Raw genomic sequence first — 17,032 nt, 5'->3', positions numbered from 1 at the left:
GCAACAGTTGTGCTGCCAAATATTTTTTTTTTTAAACTGTGATACTTTTTTCAGGATTCTTTGATGAATAAAATGTTAAAAAGAACAGCATTTATTCAAAATATAAATATTTTCTAACAATATAAATCAACACATCCTTGCTGAATAAAAGTTTTCATTTCTTTCAAAAAAAGAAAGAATAAAAATGTACTGACCCCAAACTTTTGAACGGTAGTGTATATTGTTAGAAAAGATTTTTATTTTAAATAAATGCTCTTATTTTTAAGTTTTTATTCATCAAAGAATCCTGAAAAAATTATCACAGATTCAAAAAAAAAAAAACACAATTAAGCAGCACAACAGTTTCCAGCACTGATAATAAATCAGCATATTAGAATGATTTCTGAAGAATGATGCTGAAAATTCAGCTTTGCATCACAGGAATAAATTAGATTTTAATGTATATTAAAATAGAAAAACGTTATTTTACATCATAATGATATTTCACAATATTACATTTTTTCCCTGTATTTTTGATCAAATAAATGCAGCCTTGATGAGCATAAGAAACTCCTGTAAAAAACATTAAAAATCGTTCTGATCACAAACTTTTGACCGGTAGTAGTTCAAATCACCGTCTGTATGAATTACATAATATTAAACTAAATAAAAATAACCGCTTGTGTAATATACACATATAGTAAATGATGCAACTTAATGCTTTGGTTGGACGACTTTCTCACTACTGAAACAGACAAATGTCTCTGAAAGCTTTGGGGTAGTTCTCAAGATAAGAGTCATGCTAAATTAAAATGTCACACTAGAGTGAGCAGCAAATATTTAAAGCATTGCTTTAAAGGCAATCAAATGAAGCATGTAAAACGTGCTTCCTGCTGCACTGAAAGGAAATACAGCTTAGCTCACAGCAGACTTAGACAGGAAGTGAATAAATAGTAAGTGAACGAATGGTGAACGAAAGCAAAAAAACAAAACAAAAAAACAAGGAAGTGATGGCTTCCCTGACCTTACAATGGACACGTAAATCTGAGTGCTCGGGAAGTTGTAACGCTCCACCCTGGATAACATGTCGAAGAAACCAGGCAGTAGGTGACTGACGCATGACACGACCAAAGGCAGTTTCAGCAAACCGACAGCTTTCTGAAAAGAGTTTGCCTACATGATAAAGACATAAACAAATGATATCAAATAAAGAATTATATTTGAGTTCTAAAGGAAGGACAAAAACAAGAATTTACAGAAATACATCAAGAATTCTAGAGAGAGAAAAAACATAGGCAGTCTAAGCATTTCAAAAAAAAAAAATTCTATAAAACGGATTCAAATGTAAAGCTGATGAATGGGGACAAATGTGCAAATGTGCATTTACAATTAAAACAGTTTTATTTTGTAACTTTGTGCATTACACACTAAACAGAAAACTTCCATTTATCAATTTACAATAAATGTCATTAATTAATGCACACTCTCACTGGGGCGGGTTTTCCAAAGGTACAGCTTTGTATCTTATTTACCACTAAAGTGTGCATATTAGTACCTTTTGAAAGGGTAGCATTCCAGCTTTTGTACCTTTTTTTTTCTTCTGTGTAACTATGTACAGTATCCTGCTAACTATATCACTAGTAAGTTGTGGGGACTTGAATGCAGTGTTGGGGATAACATTACAAGTAACGCGAGTTATGTAATCAGATTACTTTTTCAAGTAACTAATAAAGTAAGGCATTACTTTTTAATTTACGATAAAATGTTTGAGTTACTTTTTTAAGTAAGTAATGCAAGTTACTTTGTTTTCCCATTTATTGACTGACTCTCCCCATGTTGAGAGAAATCGGGAGTAAGTGCAGAGGTGTTGTGTGGACATGATGTTACTGTAGTTCTGGACTAAATGTGAACATGCATTTACTCATCTCACTTGCACAAAAACAGATTCAGTATTACTCAAAATGAATAAAACCTGTGACACGCAAACTCTAAATATGACATAAACCAGCAATTATTAAATACATTAAATAACACAAATATCCTTTAAAGGCAGAGTAAGTGATTTCTGGTAGCCAATGTTGATATTTGAAATCACCAAAACAAACACGCCCCTACCCCAAAAGGGTCTTGCCCCTATTTTGATAGCTCCGCCCCACATATACGTACGCAACCCAGGCAACGATTAGTTCTGTGAAACAAAGCAAAACCAATGTTACACCGTGTCTACGGACGTGAGCGGCGCGGCGCAACAAATCCCCGACAGAAAACTGCTGCCGGGTTCTATTTATGACGTGCTGACACAAATTTCAAATGGTTTTCAACGGTCGTTTGATCGCGTCCAGTGTAGGCAGACTTTAGCTGTTGTAGACACACGTTGTTACTCACCTATTGAGAAGAAACAAAGCAACCTCGGCGTCCGATCACAGGCCTCCGCTCCTTGAGTTCTCTCCAGCGCTGAAAAGCTGATCCGATATTTACACGGGTCCTACTTCTTGCCTTATCGTTCCGCAGACGTTTTCCTCTTTTGTTTTTTATCCGCCATCTCTATCTTTCTGTCGCTCGGCTCGGCTAATGTCCGTCCCATGCACTGAACGCGCTCTCCTCCACATCACAAGTAGACACGCCCCTTATTGCTGATTGGCTACAAGTTTGTTTTGCTATTCGGCCCGAATCAGTTTTCTAAAGTGTTTTTGAAAAATCACATACCCTGCCTTTAAGTATTTAATCCCATTTTATTAACCAATGTCCAATGTCTTTTCTGCTGACCTACGGTGATCCAATTCAACCACACTAATAAGCAAAAAACTTTCTTCTCCTGCATCCTATTCTTCATGCAATCCAGAATAGCAACACAACTAGAAGGTTTGATTGAGCTGTGCCCTCTACTGCCCTCTACTGTGCCCTCTCTTCATTTAACTTTTGATGTGAAAGGGCTTTTTACATTTGCCAAAAATGGAACTTTTTATATTAAAATCAAACAGGCAAGCCTCACCCAGATTTAAAAAGTAACGTAACACATCACTTGCCATTAAAAATGAACTAAGCAATGTAATTAGTTCTTTTTTTTAGGGAGTAACACGATGTTCTAATTCATTACTTTTAAAAGTAACTTTCCCCAACACTGCTTGAACAGCATTGTGAATGAGCACAGAATTAAAGGCTAAACTAAAACACACTGACGACACAATCATAGTTTTATATCAGCAAGGCAACAGCCCAACAGACAATATTTTTCAAGATGTGGAGTATACTGTGAAATCTAAAGAAAACAGTCAACCAGAAAATGCAGTTGTTGAAAATAAAGCTGTTTGCATTTTAATGAGGCAGCAAAAGTAACTGGTGTGTGAACTGAACAGGATGTGACTAGTGTTTTCTATCATGAATTGTGTGATTTCTTAAGTGTTAGGCATCCTGTTGCCTTCCTGTTGTCTATTCAAGACTATGACCCTTACCTTGGAACTGCCCTGGTCAATGTAAGGGTGTAAGTAGTAAACAGCCAGCATGCAGGCAGCTATGCAAAAGAGGCAAATGGACCATACAAGAAAGTGTAGACTCAACCAGCACAAAGTTGAACACAAGTTCCTCTTCGGTTTTCTGCAGCTGAGCTCAGACAGCATCTCCTAAAACACAAACATTGACTCAAATCCAAGCTTCATTGTAAAAGTCAACAAAACATTACCTGTGATGTTACGTATTGTTAAAGTGTGTCATTTCTGCTTCAGTGTGACCAAACAGAATTGTCCCTGTCTTCCCTTGGTTGGACAAACAGGTCATCCTTCTTCAGACTTTCACAGCGGTGGTTTTACTGATGTTGCTAAATCAGTCTAAAAACAGTGTTCAAAGTGCTACAGAGTGTTTACACTTTTCAGAAAGTCTACCAATGAATGGCTTACGCAGTGGGCTTGGAGGAAGTATTTTAACATCAAACTAATTATGGTTACACTGTTCCGTTATTAATGAATAACTACACAGGAGAAAATGAGTAACACAATATTAACATTCTAACTACTATTAACTGACAAGAAACTTTGATTAGTAAATTGGAAAGTAATATCATTAGCTACTGTTTTTTTTTTCTCCATACCTCCCGGAACACAATTTCAACCGAGGGGGGCCCCCCAGTGACCGCTTGCTTAGTGCCCCCAAAACTCTAAACATGCCCCTGGAAACTATATGTTTCATAATTAATGTTAATACGTAATTAGTTATAAAATGAATAGCATGGCAACCTACTAGTAATGACTGAATTATTACCAACTCTTTAATAAAAATTTAGAACAGTATTCTGACAGCCGACCGAATACGTTACTTCTCAGACATTCCAAGACCCGACAAATGCTGATTCAACATTGACAAAAACAAGCCTGACCAATGCCAACAGGGGCAATAAACCGATCAGACAAAACCCGACGAACATGTCTGTTGCCGAAACGAAGTATACTTTGGTGAAAAGCATGATAACTCCCTAGAAATGAATGAAGTCATTGTAAGCTTTTGATGTGTTTCATAAGGTTTTGGATATAATTCCTTCTGATGGGTAAAGTAGGAGTCATTATCAGTGGGTAACCATGATATTCACTTTAGAATGCTGTGTTAGGATGTAGTACTATGTGTAAGAAATAAAATGAATACAAATAAGGATCAGAGGATGCCAGAAAATTGGCAACAGGAGTACGATCCAGAAAACTGATTTTAAAAAGCCATTTCCTTTTTTCAATTTTCCATTGTAAACATTGTAAGCTCTGTAAAAGGAATGATAAAATGTAGTAATTATTAACAACTTACCATAATCTTAAGTCTGTTATTACCTATTGATTATGCGATGATAAGTAAATGCTAAAGTAGTGGTTAAAGTGTTAATTTGTTCTGCATTAGTTATTGATTATTTGAAACTATATATAGTTTCTTAGTAGTTCTCTGGGAGGAATGAAAAACTACTGCAATCAATTGTGTACTTTAATTCATTAATCTGAGATCCTTGTTAATAGTGGTTACTAGAATGTTAAAATTGTCTAACCCATTTGCTCCTGTCTAGTTACTCATTAATGACAGAACAGTATTCCTAAGTGTTTCCAAATGACACACATTGCTGCTGGGTTTTCCAACACTCTGGTTGGTTTCTGGGTTGACCAGTCTGTGAGAGCCATGGCTTGAGAATTATATAGCTCCAAGTTGCACAGTACATTGCATAAACCATTCAACTGACAGTAGGGCTGTGCAATTAATTGCATGCGATTGTCATGCGCATCTCGTCAGTAAAGCCGGTTCCGTGATTAGCAGTAAATCTCCAGCACCTGCTTTCAGATGGAGCGGCATTTACTACACAGAGTAAATTAGACAATTAGGCAATATCGCGTTTATAATCGAATGCGATTCATCTGAACGCGATACTGCCTAGCTTGTCAGTGAACTACGGCTCTGTGTAGTAAATGCCGCTCCATCTGAAAGCAGGTGATGACGATTTACTACTAATCACAGAACCGGCTTTACTGACGAGATGCGCATGACAATCGCATGAGATTAATTGCACAGCCCTAACTGACAGTGAGCATGAATGGACGCATTCAGATCTTGCACACTACTCAGTGGACCTTTGTTTTTGAGTGTTCAAATCACTCACGCATGTGAGAAAAATTGAGCTGCAGGCTGTGAAAATTATGTGAGCGGAACGTGGACAAGTGAAGTTTAATTTCTGTCCTTTTAGAGTTGTACTTTTTGAGTTTCTCCACCCTTTCATCCCCTTTTTTCGGCCTGCAGCTATATTTCTTTAAATTGAAAAATTTAAATTTATGCATTTAGCAGACGCTTGCGACTTACAGTGCATTCAGGCTATACATTTTTTACCAGTATGTGTGTTCCCTGGGAATTGAACCCACGACCTTTTGCGCTGCTAATGCAATGCTCTACCACTGAGCCACAGGGACACTCTTTAACCTCGTGTTAGTTTCATATGCTATTTAAACCTTAAAAATTTGCATTACAAACCTTCTGCATTTTTATATTCATATCACATGTTTGACCTCAACCATAAAATTGTACCTGACTTTAATGTGCATAACATGTCTTCAAATATCCCAACATGCTTGTGTACGACATTTTTCAATGCAATTATTAGTGCTCTCTGGAGCATAAATTGATTTTAACATGAATAGTCATATTGAGACAAACCTTCAGCTGAGTGCAGATGTTCACCGACTGCAGTTTAACGGACCGTTTCTTGCTGACTTTAAAATCCCAAGAGCAGAAAACCTTTAAAGCAAGGTTACCAGTAGTCTTGAATACGCGGAAACTCTTTCCGAATGATTTAGACATACTGAAAGGATAAACAAAATCTGACTTAATCCCAGGGCAAGCTAATGATGGGAAATTTAATTTTCACAGTATATAAGGAAAATAGACAAACCTGTAAACAAGCAGTACACATGTGATAAACATGCCTGCTCCAATAGTAAAAATATATGCCAGTGGTATGTTGTAATTTTCTGGACACAGTTTAGTTTCAGCTTGGCAGTTTTCATTGGTGGAGTTGGCATAGTGGCCATAAAACATCACAGAGTCTGTGAGGACGCCCTGTTGCGGAACAAAAAACCATAGCGTTCACTAAAGAGTCAATGTAATATAAATATGGGTCATCTTAAATTTCCAGGGACTGGAAACCCTAATATAAAGCACCTACTTTTTAAAAAATATACATATATTATCACCCTTACCATGCCAGTAAGCATCCAGAGGTCAGCTGTGGTTGTGTGTTTGTTTTTTGGCGATGGGGGATTTGAGATTTGTGGTAGGATCAGGAAAAGGCCATTGATGAGGAAGAGGAGGATGTTGAAATGTAACAGTCTTCTGAGGAAGATGAAATAAGACAGAACCCCGGTGCCGAAGTGAGCGCTGATGTTTTTGAGCACTCCCTGCCAGAGCTGTATGGATTTCTGCTGGGAGACTCTACCATAGCACCAACCACACAAAACCTATGCATCAAAAACAAGAGTGCATACAGGTTAATAGTGGTTCAACGGATCACAAATCTCACAGTTCGGATCACATTACGGTTTTTGACCCACGGATCGGATCATTTTTCGGATCAGCAAGAAAAGAAAAATATTTCAATTTAACTTGCTTTCCATTTATTACTTAAACCAAAGTACTTCTTTGATACCACAGCAAATACTATTAGATTAACTAAGAAAGTTTAAACATGATTAAAGTGACAAGAGAACAGCCAGTAAAAATAAGAACAAATACACAAATTACAAGCATAGATAAATACAACAGAATATGTTACAAATAAAATAAGTTTGCTAGTATTCAAATACAGAAATGTAATAATTAGGGAAAATAACACTGCATAGTGTTCACTGTATAAATTAAATATATATTTTTATCACAGCTGTTTTGCTGTTTGATGATCATTAATAACACCAGATCGGATCATTTTTCGGATCAGCAAGAAATGAAAAATATTTCCATTTAACTTGCTTTCCATTTATTACTTAAAGCAAAGTACTTATTTGATACCACAGTAAATACTACTAGATTAACTAGGAAAGTTTAAACATGATTAAAGCGACAAGAGAACAGGCAGTAAAAATAAGAACAAATACACAAATTACAAGCATAGGTAAATACAACAGAATATGTTACAAATAAAATAAGGTTGGTAGTATTCAAATACAGAAATGTAATAATTAGGGAAAATAACACTGCATAGTGTTCACTGTATAAATTAAATATAGATTTTTATCACAGCTGTTTTGTTGTTTGATGATCATTAATGACAGCAGCAGTATTTATAGGCCGCTGTCCCTTTAAGACCTGATGCACGGATCCGATATAATGATACACATCACATCCGATTTCTTTCTCAGCTGTTTTCATTCACTTGAGACATAACTGACTGTGTTTACCTGAATGATTGTTGAGATGGGTATTTTGTCATAATTTTATGCGTATGTGTCTGTTTAGAGGATTCAGAAGAGGATTCCGTTCGGTGTTCGCGCGCCGTCTGAAATGCGCACTTCATGTGTGTGCGGCTGTATGTGTGTGCGGCTGCGCGAGTAACGAATCGAGTTCCCTTTCGCCTTTTCTCTCTGGAATTGTTTCAAATTCGCTTGCTTGTCTAAATACGAACAAATGATAAACTTATGTGTAAATCATCTTAATTTTGCAATTAATCCGCGGATCACATGCATGTCGAACCGTGGGGCTTGGTCCGTACGGATCACGGATCAACTACGATCCGTTTAACCACTACAGGTTAATGAATCAAGAACTGTTGTTTTCAGTGTTAAACTCTGGAAATCTACATTAGGAATATTAAAAAAATGCCACTTTTCAATGGTAATTTGTAAAAAAAATTAATAAAAATTAATAATTAAATATAATTAATCTATGCTAAATCTGCAATCATGTTATCATTTCTTGTGGATTTTTATTAGTACTTTAACCTATGATTTCATTTATATATTTATACTTTTTTTTTTCATCTATTATAGAATAAAATTAAACAACACAGGTTAGTGTTTAAATCTTAAATGCAAGAAGACATTCACCTTCAAGAACCAAGTTTTAAACTGATGACAGCACAGGGCTCTGTTAGCAGAGAGAGGCTGCCCAGCCTCCCAACAGAAGACCAGAGCTCTGAAAAGACACATTTAGATAAGATTACGCAAAGACTGAGATGAATGAAAATGAAATGAACCATTTTGACACAAAGAACAAATGAATTATTGCACTCAGGTGATATAATTTTTAAAAGATGTACGTCTAAAAGTCACCTGATCTGACGCTTCTCAGAGACACTAAGGGGCATTTCACGCAACACACGCACACATTCACCAGCAGACAAACCTTGTAGTTTGTTTAGCAGCTCTTCCTGTTGGGTCACTAGAACCAGAACACAGAAACAAAGTGTCAGAGGTCCACTTCTAATGTTAATAAAGATTTCTGCATCTAAACACCATTTCCACCATAAACAGCCTGTTTCTTATTGCTGTGCCTTTAAGACTTTTATGTAAATAAGTGTGAATTTAAATTGGAGAAGTATAGAACGAGTCGTTGTTGCAGTTTAGTTTCAGTAAACTTTCTTTTTCACTGAGGAGGAAGTTCTAAGAGTTATAGTATGCTTCACAGTACATCAAATGCTTTTATCTTTAAAGATCAAGAAAAATTCGATTCCTCATAATATGAGCCCTGATTGCTTCAGATAGTTGGCATTGTGAGCGTTTTACTGCTGCAAACCATCATTCTTGCAGTCGTCCTGTTCTCTGAAGACATCCTGCTCTGTAGTGCAGCGAGCGGTGGACACAATGCTAAGAGGTCGTCTTCTACGCGTCTCTGTGGATCGGGAGAGCGCAGTCGACTGATTAAATCCTGAGGAAAGACAAAGCAAAAAAGCATAATAAATGTAACACATTACACCGGAAACTGGAGATTGTTAGTGGAGAAGACTGTATTACAAGTAACAAACTACAAGTACCGTAAAATATAAAGTGTAGATTAATGTGTAAATGAAAAAATAAATAAATACAAACACAAAAGACATGTGGACATTTTGTGGCTGTCAAATATTAGTGGATGATGTTGATGGTTAATGTGATTCCTCTGCTACGTGTGAACTTGAGAAGAACTGACTTTGAACAACCACTTAAAATCACCAAAACATCAACTGATTAAACAGAAATGCAAAAGTCAGTTCAGAGGAAATTTCTAGAACTTAATTGTATTGAATGAGCACTTAGTAGTGTACACTGTAAGAAATAACAGTAAAAGTACTGGCAGCTCATTACCGGGACATTATCCATTAATTGTACCGGCATTTCTCTAAAAACTCTAAAACACAATGAAATGCAGTGGAAAATTCAAAATACAGGTAAAACACCTGTAAAAAATAAATACAATAGAAAATTCCTTCAAACTAACATGGTACTTTGTGCCCTATTTTTACAGATTTTTTAGAGTGTACTTCAAATTTTAAAAGTATATTTTAATTTAAAAAATTGTACTTGCAAATAATATTAAAGAAAAGGCCACTTACAGTAAGTGTACTTAATGAGAAAACATTTTCATGATGGTTTCTTAACACAATAAGTTCATTTTAAAAAAGTGTACTTTGTAATGAAGTCAAACTTTTATATTATATTGTAAAAATGTCAAGTTTTACTTTAAAATACATTTTAGATCATTATGTTTGAATAATATTTTGTCATGCTTTAAAGAAGTATACTTACTTTAACGTGTTGCACATGTAAAGTACTGGATTATAATTGCATGGTGTGCAAGTCAATATTACATTTAAAGTAAATTGCATCTTCATCATTTCTCATCGTTTGTACGTTGTTCATCATGTGTAATTACAAATGTATTTGAAAGTACATTAAAGTATATTTTAGTTTAAATGCTTGTCTGTACATTCAGCAGTACACTTTAACCATATTTCAAAAACAACAGAATTAATTATGAAATCACATATAAAAATGTTCTTAAGTATACTTAAATGCATGGGTCAAAAAAGCACTTTTAAGTTCAGCTAACTGCATTTAATATCAATTTAAACAAATTTTCATTTAATTGTAAATAACATGCAATAAGAGTCCAAAAACATTACACTCATATCACACTTAAATATATTCTTTCAAAGTATATTATTTCTGTAATAAGCAAGTATAAAGTATACTTCTTTTTCAGAAGGGTTTGTTTGCATATACTATTATTTTGTTATCTGATACAATAAAATGCAAATATTTGTAAGTTCGGATCTATTGTTACAGCCACAAGAGCATATTTCAGTAAAAAAAAGCTATGATTTTATTAATTGTAAAATCGATATGAAAAACAGCATCAAAACATTCTCTTACTGATAGAGCGACTAGGCATGGAAGACAGGACCCTCTGGGTTGAAGAGGACCAGTTATTCCTGTGCAGGGCATTGGTGTGTTTGGGCTCATGGTAATGCTGTGCTTCTAAGTCTTCTTGATTTGCATGTGTCAGATCAACTACAAACAGAAAAAAATAGAAGTTAGAGTTAAAATAAGTTATTTCTATCCTATGGGATTTACGTCAGGCTGTCTGTATGCTGTGTACCCACATTTGACTGCTCTGTATGGCCTCCTAATAGCTTCCAGCTCAATCAGGTCTTGGTCTTCATCTTCACTGGAAATCGTCTCCATGAACTGGGATGCAGCCATCCAGACTGTCCAGAGCTGTGTGCATCAGAGCAGAAAATGCTGGTCATAAGCAGCATCAGAAATTAACTTTCGTATTATGAGGCAATATGTGCCTGGGATTTATTTTCCAGAGAAACTTAGCTTATGTTGCAAACCACATAAAGTAACCATAAAAACAAAAAGTGTGTCATTCATTTATGTCAAAATCAACATCAAAAGATGCCATAACATAAACGTTCCCTTAAAAAATATTTTAAATACTTTATTTAAATAATCCATTCCTTACGTTAAACTACTCTTGTAAAACAAAAAGAAGTGTGCTTAATTGTATAAATGTGCACTTGTAGCGTACTTCAACTCTTAACAGTATATTTAAAAATGAATAAATTAATTAATTAAAACTGTACCTAAAGACAATGCAATATTAATGAAATAAAAGTGTTCTTAAAATCAGCACACTTTAATGACTGTGTTTCTCAACATACTTAGTACACTTGTAGAAAGTGCTCTGTGTAATAATGTCAAATTAAACGACATGGCGGCGGCGGCAACAACAATACTACAGCGAGAATAAAAGTTACGCCTTTTTTCTTTGCGTGAACATTCGGGCGGAGTTATGCAAATCTTCCCTCATCGTGACGTAGACATGTGGGGGCGTGTTAGAACGAGCCGTTTTAGGTAGGCGTGGTTGACGCTTAACTTTTATAAAAAATATCTCTTTGGATTTGAGACTTTAGTCTTTGCAACTTTACAGATCTTCTTTATGCACCAAGAGCTTGTAACACTCCAAAGAGAAAGGAAAAATTTAAATCGCATCATATGACCCCTTTAAAATACACTTCAAATCATTATGAATCAAGTACTTATTGTTTTGTGTTGACTAACATAGTAACACGTTAAGTACTTGATTATATTTAAATGTGTTTAACATCACATTCAGTTCATGTTTAAGTAGGCTATATTTTCTATTAAAGTATATTATTTCCATAGTACATACTCTTTTAAAAAGTATGCTAAAGTGTACTTCTTTTTCACGAGGGTATTCAGCTCTATACTGTCTATCACAGTAGATTTTCAGAGCTCATTTGAGTTTTTCTATCAACCCATGTTATTCATTCAACAACAACACTCATCTTAAACAGAAAAAGCAGACGTCTGACAGCTGTACTGATAAAGTACCACCAATTACCATACTCACCTAAACAGCTGCTGCTACGCAAAGTTTCCAGCACAGTCTAAGAAGAAAATACTCTGGACAAAGCTTTCGTATGAAGAAACAGTGACGGGTACTTTAGCAGTCAGCAGAAACAATTGCACCGTTGACAGACTGCATACAAAGTGAAAAACCACAGTCACTATGCTGGGAGGAAGAAACAAGAACGGGCTGACGTCTTGCGAATTTTTTTTAAAATTTTTTTACAAACAACACTCTAAGTACTAATCTCACAACAGACCATCAAATATATTAAAAAATGTAAACATTTCAGTATTATTTCAATTAGTAGAAAACACAAAATCACAAAGGTATCCTTTTTACTACACACAATAGGGGAGTGTAGGGCACAAAGTAACGCGGGGTTAGTTGTAACACACATGGTTTGAATATTTCCACACATGCTAGCATAACAAAATTTACAGTATTTATTAGTTACCATATCAACATTATATAGAAAAAAAACTGCGCCAAAATTCAAAAATCCTTTGAAGATATCGCTGAACATTTATTTTACCATAGTAAAAATTTAAATTCTCCGTTTTTATTCATTTAAAATGAGACAAATCTGCTATTATTTTAATCTCCAATCTGTTATTTATCAGTTTAGATAGTTTTTTAATGCTTTGATAACTAGCAGAAGCAGTGTTGCCAACTTAGCAATTTTGTTGCTAAATTTAGCAACTTTTCACACTACCCTAGCAACTTTTTCTTCCAAAAGCACCCAGCAACAAATTTAGCAATTTTTAAAATGTATTTGGCAACTTTTGATAAGTGAGTCAGACAATAAAAAGGCACACATTTTCCATCCAAATGACACACAAAAAAGGAAACCAAAGATGCCTAGCAGTACACACATCACGTGTAACACATAGCACGTGAATTGGGTTAGCTGCTATTTGCAATTGTTCAATTTATTAATAATAATTGAATAATTGTTAATTTGATACACTTTGTTAGTAGCTTGTACTTGCGACTGTTGATCAGTTAGTACGCTGTAAGAAAAATGGAAAAGATACTTGTAATTTTCCAGGACATTATCCATTGTAACCCTGTTACCCCGAAAACACAATGCATAATATAAAATGCAGGTAAAAAACCAATACGGAAAATTCTTTCATATTAACATAGTACTAAATTGTGCCCTATTTTTACAGACTTTTCTTAGAGTGTAGCATACTAACTAACTACTAATACACTGCTTAAAGCATAATTGTTGAGAATGTGTAGTATTACTAGTTTACTAGCTATTAAAACACTTAAACTGTAATCATTCAAAAATGTGTAGGTGTTCAATAATTCAATGTATTTTAAAATACAGTTATTTATATTTTAATATTATGCATATTATTTTACAAACAAATCTAAATTAACATGTATAAAATATATATTTTTGCTGAGATTTGATGTTGAAACAATTTTGCGTCGTGATTACGCAATGACTTCATCGCGCAATGACATCACAATGTCATTTAGCAACTTTTAGCAAGAAATCGACCTTCCTTTAGCAACTTTCTCTGAAAATTAGTTGGCAACACTGAGCAGAAGACACTAACCAGTTTTAAATTCCAGTTGCGCGGATGGGGCACGATGTAACACTGCGTTACAATGTGCTATTCTATCTATGACATTAGCGATGTAATATACGCTATTTACTTTGAATGAGAAACAACGAGAAACAGGTGAATAAAGACTGACAGTCAATGTTTAATGTTTAGAAATTATTATATCAAGACATGTAAAGCATTTTTGCTGGTTTATTTTGCCGTCCCAAGCATGGATGCATAATGTGTTCATTGTCAAACTCCAAAATCAGATTATTTTTAATTCTTCAAAAACGCCATCATTTTATTTGAAAAATTTGAGGGTAAATAAAGAAAAACGTATACACTGTAATCATGAAACAAAGCGACATATTTGTACTAGACAAGTGTAAAATTACTGTGGATAAAAAAAAATTATATTCTGAACCCCATGTGGATTTACACAAACTGAGAAAGTCAAAAAGTGTTACTTTGTGCCCCGCTCTCCCCTAGTGTTTCATCCATATAAACTTCACATTCGCAGCAACTGGTCTGCAATTTCCAAAACTGCTAATATTTCTCATTTGTGGAAATAGAGCAGGACAGAGCACAGGAAACAAACAATCAATGACAGCGTCCAACAGACCGAGATGCGTCAGGTGGGAGACAGGTATTTTACATTACAGTATGGTACAGTATGTGATATTGTAAACAGAGGCCTTACCGTGGTAGAGAGACTGACGAATTACTGTAACTCGGCCTTCATCTGAAAAAGTCAGCTATAACAGATTCAGTCATACGGTACAGTGAAGAACATTTACTTGTATCGGCAGCAAACTTTTAAAACCTCATGACCGTGTCATATCTTCATCACACCTTTTGACAACACATTAGATACATTTGTCAGCTGCATGAGTTAGGTGTAAGTGGATGTGTCACCTATTTTAACATCTGCAGCAAAGCTGATTTAAAACATGTATCTTGCATCATTTGCTATTGAATGAAATCCTCTGTGTCTGTCAGAATCGTCTCCATCTACACCGCAAACATGCAGCAAGGTCTGGAATGGAGCCATTTACTCACAGTTTTGTGCAACTCAACTTTGCATCTGTTTCTGAATGCAGGACAGTGGATTTCGTAACCTAACAAACTTCATTTTGTGAGATGTTTTGATTGAAAAGTGTGCTTATGCTATATTTATTTAAAACAAATGACACTTTTTTTTATATTATGTATATAAAACACACATTTTTAATTGTGGCTTAATTGTCCAAATACTTTTTGGGTCCACTGTATTGAAGTAACTCGATTGATAGAGATGAAAAGAAATTCCTATCATCACCCTGTTGAAAAAACCAGCATATGCTGGTTAGGTATGTTTTGACGCTGGGATGCTGGTTTAAGCTGGTCCTTTGCTGGCTTATGCTGGTCCTTTGCTGGTTTAAACTGGTCCTTTGCTGGCTTAAGCTGGTTTATGCTGGTCCTTTTGCTGGTTTATGCTGGTCATGTGCTGGCCAAGGACCAGCATAAACCAGCATAAACCAGCAAAAGGACCAGCATAAACCAGCAAAGGACCAGCTTAAACCAGCATCAAAACATACCTAACCAGCATATGCTGTTTTTTTCAACAGGGTTAGGTACATTTCCGAACCTGTATGACTTTCTTTCTTCTATGAAACACAACATATTCCATACAGTGAAAGCCAGTGGGGTCCAATGTTGACTGGACATTTTTTAAATATCGTATTTTGTGTTCCACTAAAGAAATGCACTCAGGTTTGAAAGACATGAGCAGCTATGTAAACAAATAATGAACATTCATTTCTGGGCGAACCTTTGAATTAAAAGTAGATGAATAGCGCCACCTAGAGGACTATATTCATCGGTACTTACACATTTACTTCAGAGTTCTGAGAGAATCATTAAAAGGTCAACAAACAAACAAATAAATGAAAAAGTGTTTCGGTGTTTAAAGTTTGTGTAAAATCTGTGAACGAGTCTCTACAGATTGAGGCCACGTGGTCAACCCTCAAACAACAGGCCTACTTCTGCAGTTAGATTAAAGCTGTGTAAACTCTTGTGTGCAAACTGTGATGAAACACCAACACTACACACGAACAAACAGCACAACACTGGAAAAGTCTTTACACTCATAAATATTTAAGCATGTCCATGGCATATATCAAACAGCTGCTGACTACTGAAGCCACTTGTAGCTTTGATAGAGGACTAGATCAACAGAATGACAGCCTGTATTATATTAATTATTAATATGAGACAGACAGAGACAGAGATAGATAGATAGATAGACAGACAGACAGACATGCAGGACGTGTGTAAAACAGGGGCTGTTTATGTTTGATAATAATAATAATAACTGCCTGTAAGTGTTCGTTCTGACGTGACGTGTACTTCCTTGATGGGTGGTGCTGCGCTACTTTCAGGAAACAATTGTGAAAGTAAATAGCAGATCATCAAGCTGGACAGTCTGCCGAAGCGCTGACCAATAATAAAGAGGGGCTACAGTGTCACAAACGCGGACATGGAGACGAGTGCTTACGGTGCTTCGCTGGCCGGTGGAGCCTTTGATTTCTGGGGCTTTCTGAAACGACCGCAGACTATCGTCCGGCTGCTCAGTTGGGTGAGATCAAAGTCATCGTTAGCTAATCGAGCTAGTGCTCCTACTCGATGATGATGAAAGTGTGTGGTATTATTCTGGCTGGCCTCAAACTGTGTTAGTTGAACAGAGTTTAGACGCAAAACAAAATTCGGCTGTCGTAAATTGCAAAGCACAGACCATACGGCAGCAGTAGTTTGGGAGTTTGATGTTGAGGTCTGCATCATGTGACTTGTCAACACGGGTAAAATCAAGATGTCAACATAGCACAGTTCTGTAATACTTAGTTTTATGCAGCTAGTTTGCGTGTGCTTTCTTTCTTTCTTTCGCAAATCTAAACCATTTACTACAATAGTACTGTTAAAGGGATAGTTCACCCAAAAATTACAATTCTGTCATTAATTACTCACCCTCGTGTCGTTTCAAACCCGTAAGACCTTCGTTCATCTTCGGAACACAAATTAAGATATATTTGATGGAATCTGAGAGCTGTCTGACCCTGCATAGACAGCAACACAACTGAAATGTTTCCAAGTCC

At 35.7% G+C, this 17,032-nt stretch overlaps 2 protein-coding genes across 2 annotated transcripts in view; one reads left to right on the top strand and one right to left on the bottom strand.

Annotated features, from left to right (window-relative positions):
• Positions 1-16,342, bottom strand: part of LOC107717472 (transmembrane channel-like protein 6) — a gene marked incomplete at its 5' end in the record, with an annotated part of 26,404 nt that extends 10,062 nt beyond the window's left edge. Inside the window, 11 exons of the mRNA XM_016524235.1 lie at positions 1,004-1,152; positions 3,432-3,599; positions 6,148-6,292; positions 6,383-6,549; positions 6,690-6,947; positions 8,529-8,616; positions 8,754-8,862; positions 9,217-9,348; positions 10,833-10,970; positions 11,063-11,177; positions 16,205-16,342. Of these exons, the coding sequence (XP_016379721.1) occupies positions 1,004-1,152; positions 3,432-3,599; positions 6,148-6,292; positions 6,383-6,549; positions 6,690-6,947; positions 8,529-8,616; positions 8,754-8,862; positions 9,217-9,348; positions 10,833-10,970; positions 11,063-11,177; positions 16,205-16,342 (1,607 nt within the window). The remainder of the gene's footprint in view (positions 1-1,003; positions 1,153-3,431; positions 3,600-6,147; positions 6,293-6,382; positions 6,550-6,689; positions 6,948-8,528; positions 8,617-8,753; positions 8,863-9,216; positions 9,349-10,832; positions 10,971-11,062; positions 11,178-16,204) is intronic.
• Positions 16,326-17,032, top strand: part of LOC107717491 (synaptogyrin-2-like) — a 4,415-nt gene continuing 3,708 nt past the window's right edge. Inside the window, exon 1 of the mRNA XM_016524256.1 lies at positions 16,326-16,518. Within this exon, the coding sequence (XP_016379742.1) occupies positions 16,420-16,518 (99 nt within the window). The 5' untranslated portion in view covers positions 16,326-16,419. The remainder of the gene's footprint in view (positions 16,519-17,032) is intronic.

This window comes from Sinocyclocheilus rhinocerous, unplaced genomic scaffold (genome assembly GCF_001515625.1).
Source record: "Sinocyclocheilus rhinocerous isolate Xijiao unplaced genomic scaffold, SAMN03320098_v1.1 scaffold393, whole genome shotgun sequence".
In the NCBI taxonomy this organism is placed as follows: Eukaryota; Metazoa; Chordata; class Actinopteri; order Cypriniformes; family Cyprinidae; genus Sinocyclocheilus; species Sinocyclocheilus rhinocerous.
The sequence above is the reverse complement of the archived record's forward strand: the minus strand, read 5'-3'. Positions and strand labels throughout refer to the sequence as shown.